The following is a 6,000-nucleotide window of genomic DNA, read 5'->3' on the forward strand; positions in this document are numbered from 1 at the left end:
CTAAAAATGTTATTAAATTATAACATTAAAGAAATAACTTTCTTTTTAATACCCATATAAAGAATATACATATTCAGGATTAACTGCATGGCTATAAATGAAATCTCTATTTGAAACCCAAGCATGCTTTCTCCTAACATTTTAGTATTGTGTTTATTTCATGACAGTGTATTATATTAGTCTCACACCTCCATATTACATATGGAGATTCTGATGGACATTAAAATTCTGGTGAACATGCAAAGATGGCACTGTAAAAGCACATATTCTTTTGTTCAGTTTTTAGAGGTAGCATTGATTACTTAACTGCCAGTTTAGCTTTTAGGATCTATCTGCTGGATATCTATTGTACTCTGCACAGAACCTGACACATAGTATAAACAATAAACAACCAACCTTGAACATCTATGACCTTCAGCTTTTCACTCTTGGGTTCACGAGTTTTCTATTGTAAAACTGAATTACACACATTTTTAGGAAACTCTAGCCGTAGAACATTTTTCCTTCTATGTTAATTGACTCTTCCATCTGAGGAGGTGACTTCTGTAAATAGTGTTCACTGAATGGAACTGTTTTTTCAATTTTCTTAAATGAAAGATATCTGTTATCTTTTTATTTTTTTCTTTATGGCAAAGCTTTCTATGCAAGTTTTCATAAAAAGAAAGTGAGACAACTTGAGGAACAGAACTTTTATATTACATTAATAATATTTCCATCTTAAAGATGTCCAAAGAGAGAAATAAAGATGGTCTGCTTAAAGATGAGGAGATAGGCTACCCAGAACTAATTACCCACCCATCTACTTTGGAATCTCAAATGACCACCCAATGTTTCCACCCCCAGAGAGCTACATCACTCTTTAAGAAGCTCTTGAATAATATAATTAACTTTCTAGGAAGTATCAACATTGATTAAAGAACAATATTATCAGGTGGTTTAAAAGACTGGTGTGCAATGGAAAGCAACTATTTGGAGATTGCCAGCCCAAAAAGGAAAGTTTTATTTTATCTCTGCATTCCCACTGCCCTAAAGTCTGTGATCTTTTTGCAGACTCTATCTTCTGCCTTCCTTACTTCTAAACTGAATTGCATCCAAATGGTCTGTCATGCCATGGAAGGCCTATGACACTCTTCTTAGACTGACTGCAATAATAAATAACTAGGTTCCTTGACCATGCTGTCACTGAGTCCATGGGTCTAATTAGGCTAAGAAACACCTTTAATTAGCATAGGCTAATAGAATCAACTTATGACTCAGGAATCTGATTAGTACTGGTGTAAGTCACATTTACTCTTCTTCATGCTTGATCATTACAGTGCTCATCAGATGTTCTTCAAATGTAGTTTTTAAAAATGTTGTGGGTTTATTTTTATTATAATCACAAAATTCTTTCAAAGATAAGATCAATAGAGGGTATTCTATGTGGAAATATAACAGACTAGCTGTACAGGCAGAATGCTATTAAAGAGACTCATCTTAGGTACATCTTTTAATCGTTTTTTTTTTTTTTTTTTTTTTTTTTTGCCTAAATTTTGTGTGAAAGTTAGTTCATTTGCAATCTTTTCAAGTATTTAAAGGATCCCAATAAAGATATTTTAATGTCTTTAGACAGAATTTACCAAAAGTATTCTGAGTTTTATACACATACACACACACACACACACACACACACACACACACACACACATAGTCATCTCTTGGTATCTGTGGGGTATAGGTTTCACCAGGACTTCCTCAGACACCAAAATCTGCAGATGCTTAAGTCCCTCACATAAAATTGCAGAATATTTTAAAATACCTATAAAATCCTCTCACATACTTTTGATTATCTCTAGATTTCTTATGTTATTAATCTAATATAAAGGCTATATAAGTAGTTTTACTACTCTATTTTTTAGGGAATAATGATAAGAAAAATGTATACATTAAGTTCAATTTTTTTCAAATATTTTTGATCTGTGGTTGGAGAGTTGCCTATATACCTTTATCTGTCTATCCAAATGTCTATAAAATCTCTTTATACATGTATTATGCACATGTGTTTCATGTATAAAATGCATATATATTACATACAATAGATTGTACAATGTGTACATATGTTATAAATTGGCTTCATGAACCTTTGGGGGATTTATGAGTGGGCCTTTGGAAAAATCTCTGAATTCCTTCAAGTAATATAGATAACTGTATTTTTGTATCTGTGTATTTTGTTGTGAGAAAATAATACATAACTTCATTGATTCTCAAAATGGCCTGTGCTCACTCACCCAATGCCATTTAAAAAAAAACACCCATGGCATAGAGCTTTATTATACAATACTATAGCCACTAGCCATTTGAAATGTGACAGATGTGCACTGAGATGTGCTGTAAGTGTAACATACACACTGGATTTTGAAGAATTAATGTGAAAAAGAGAATTTAAACTACCTCAATGGTTTGCACATTGATTGCAAGTTAAAATAACATCTGGAGTATAGTGGATTAACTAAATATAAAATATATTAAATATATTAACTAAACATAAAATATATTATTACCACTGATTTCACCTCTGCTTCTTTTTGCTTTTGTTAACTTGGCTACTAGAAAATTTAAAATTTCATGTGTAGTTCATACTACATTTGTATTGATTAGAACTGACTTAGGAAAAGTTAAACCTCAGTCACAGGTGTGTTGCTGATTCTAGGAGATTTCTACCAGAAAACAGTATTTTATAATAGCTCCTAAACTGGATTCTAAGAGAAGCTTTAGCAAAACTGTCAGACTGTGTCTAAACATAAAAGTGTTAAAGGAATAGGTTTAAACCATTTTCATCCAAGTAGCCCAGCATAATTTCTTTCAGAGAATCATGAGTTTGGAAGAAGTTTGATGCCAACTCAGAGCACCTACCATCCATATTTGCAGATAATTTACCAGGTACATTTTGATGAAAATCTTAGGACAATAAATATTGACTCAATACAAATTGCCCCTAATACATCAATAAAAAGCTTCCTTTGAAATGCACATAAAATGTAATAGAAAATATTCATGAAGAAATACCTCAAGAGAAATTTGAGTTCTCTGTCAGTAAAAGTTTAAGTATATGACATCTTGATTTATTAATCTGGTTAGGCACCAACCCTTATGTAGTGCATATCATTCCTCTCCTCCAGATGTGGAAACAGGATAAAAAAGTTAAATCATTACCATACAAGAACAACTCTGTGTTGTTCTCCACTGTGTATTTGGAGGCTAATACCTTGCCTGCCACAGAAGAGAAGCTCATAAATGCTCATTACCTGAAAAGTAACATCTTTTGAATTCCAATAGGAGCTTTTTGGCTTCAAAGAATGCATGATAAACTACATCTTTGCTTCTCCCAATACACATGCTGAGAGGGAAGTATCCTAATATGATGGAATTCTCACCATAAATTAGTGGAACATAAATATTTTGTGGCTCTCCCTGTCAACAAAACGTGTGTGTGCGCGCGTGCGCATGCGCACGCTGCGTGTGGATTTGTAAAGCAATTTAATATTAAATTTTGCTTCCAGGTTTCAAAACATTACAAGTGCCAGCTTGACTGGCTATCACACTTAATCTGTAAGGTAGACACATTCAATGCACTACACAAATGGAACATGTTTGTCACTCATCCAAGGTAATTAAGTACAGAGCAGCAATCCCTGGATCTCTCTTTCCCTCCTCTCATCAATCTTGATATCACTTGCTTCTATGTCTCGGTGTTTCGGGTTTTCTTCTGTCCTCCCGCCCCCCACCCCGCCTCTCTATGCGATTGAGATTGCACTGTCAACACAACTTTTCTTTACAAATATTGTGTCTTACTTAAGGATAGAAAACAACCCTAGGTTCTCTAGCGATCTGCCTCAGAGTTCATCCAGGAATGCGCCTCCAGGGGCGGGATTCCTCCAGCAGTAACTCCTGTTCCATTCAACTTGTGAGCACCCAGCTGAGCTTGGGGCATCTGCTCGCACCAGCTCTCTCACGGCTGCGCTCCTGCTCACATACCACAGGAGGGTGAGCCTCCAGCCTTTCCCCGAACCTAACCCAAAGGTCTGAGACCAGGTTGCACTCGATCCTCACCCCTTCCCACCCAAACTTCGTATAATATTTCGTTGGCAAGCTCACAAGAGCTAAGTAAAGTAAGCACTCTCCCTTCCCAGTCCAGCCCAGGCACGGCCGCTTCTATTTACCGTCTTGTACCACCAGCTTGCGAAGGCCATGGCGACAACCTATTCTTTCCGAGCGGCACCACGGATTACCCAGCGAGCGCTCAGGGTGCGGTGCTGGGGGCTTCCGGATCACACTCAGCCTGGCTAGGACCTGGCTGGCACCTGACCTGCACTGAGCTGTCGCGGGCCTAGCAGCTGCCAGGTGGGCGTACCCCCGAGGGAGGAGTGTTGGGTCCCGCCCCCACCAGTCTAGCCCCACCCCCGACTTGGCTTCGGGCTAGTTAGGGAAGAGGTGTTATTTCTTCAGGAGCCACGCCCTGCGACCCGGACCACTCGGAAGACAGGGTCCTGCCTTCAGATGAAACCACCACACTCACTTTGGAGGGTCCTGAGTGAATTTTATTCTCCCTTCACTCCGTTATCATTTCACCAGTGTCTCATAAGCCAACTTTTTTCTGCGCGCCCCTCTACCGGGCCGGCGCCACGCCCAACGCACTTGACCCAGGCCCAGGAATGTCCAGCCAGAGTTCTCCACCAGTCCCGGGAAGGACACTGGAACCCCGAGCCCTTTCCCTGCAGTAGAAGGGGCGTATAAGGAGCAGGTGGGGCAGGCCTGGCAACGCCCAAGGGGAACCAGGATTCCCGGAGCAGGTCCGTGCGTCGCCCAGCCCTAATGCTGGAACAGGAGCGCCACTCACCTCCTGGGTGTGGCGGGCTGCCGCGGCGCGCCGAGGCCTCGGAGAGGCAGCGGGCTTCTGGCGCGGCTGGGACATGGCGAGGCTACTGCAGGCGCAGCCTCTGGGAAGGCTCAGCAGGGACTGAAGGGAAGCTCGGGCGGGCGGCGAACTCTGGCAGGGAGGGGGAGGAGGGAGCGGAGGGGCCGGCTAGTGTGCCCGTGAGGCAGCTTTTCCGACCCAGCCCCAAGCCCGCGCCCGGGCTCCCCCTTGCCCTGCTGGGCCCTCCCCTTCCTGCCCGCTACAGGCGCGCCCCAGTTTTAGTTGTCCCGGGCTCCTGGCCTGAAATTTAATACCCTCCACCCAGAATCGTCACTTAGTGATCCTCCCTGTGTTCTCCCGTGGGTCAGAAAGAGGGGGAGCCGGAGGTTGCAGTGTTCCTCCTTTGACTTGCCCAGACGTATCGTGCAGTTGTGCTACAGGAGAACGGGACCCGGGCGTAGCCAGTATGCTCCTCGACCCTCCTCCCTAACAAGCTTGAAAGTTTGGCACTTTTTCTGCAATCTGTCGCGGTTATCTGTGTTTACGAATCTGGCCCAAGTCTGGACTGTCTAGATAAGGAAGCAGATCACCAAAAAAAAAAAAAAAAAAAAAAAATTGTTCTGCATGCGTATGTGCACACAACTGTGTATGTGTTAGGTCCTTTCACTTTGTATTGGCAGTTTTCAAAGTTTAATAATGTTGTATGGACAAGCTGTAGGTTGTAATCCAGATCCAAGAACCGTCCCAGGTCCCAGATTTAAACCCTTACATCCTGTCTGGAATCTAGTGTGGTTTGAGTGTGCTGCTTTTTTTTTTTTTTTTTTTTTTTTTTTTTCATCCGAGGCTGGATTGCTTTTGTCTTGGACTCATCTTAAACAGCACTTCCTGGTTTGGGGTTGGGGCTGAGAGTATTTAACACGCCCAACTAGAAAATGCTCCTCTTTGGTTGATGCTGGTTCGTGATCATAACTGACCGAAAAAACCTGTTACCCGGAAATAGCATTGTCGTTTTGGGACTTGGGTCACCACTCTCTGAGGTGTTTTTCAGACAATTGAAGAGACAGGAGCCAGGTTGTAGGGAAAGATTTGACATCTACAGAGCTTGG

At 41.6% G+C, this 6,000-nt stretch overlaps 1 protein-coding gene across 7 annotated transcripts in view; it reads right to left on the bottom strand.

The window, feature by feature from the left end:
- The window catches only part of CAST (calpastatin), a 121,502-nt gene extending 116,348 nt beyond the window's left edge, over positions 1-5,154 (bottom strand). For 2 of the 7 annotated variants that reach the window (XM_081288842.1, XM_081288839.1), the window contains exon 1: positions 4,877-5,152. In XM_081288842.1, coding sequence (XP_081144968.1) covers positions 4,877-4,951 — 75 coding nt within the window. In that variant the 5' untranslated portion in view covers positions 4,952-5,152. Of the gene's footprint in view, positions 1-4,199; positions 4,323-4,876 lie in introns of those variants that run through there. The other 5 variants (XM_081288843.1, XM_081288845.1, XM_081288840.1 and 2 more) reach the window with 4 other exon arrangements.
- Positions 5,155-6,000: the final 846 nt, after the last annotated feature.

Source organism: Spermophilus citellus, assembly GCF_964194105.1.
Source record: "Spermophilus citellus genome assembly, chromosome: 1".
NCBI lineage: Eukaryota > Metazoa > Chordata > Mammalia > Rodentia > Sciuridae > Spermophilus > Spermophilus citellus.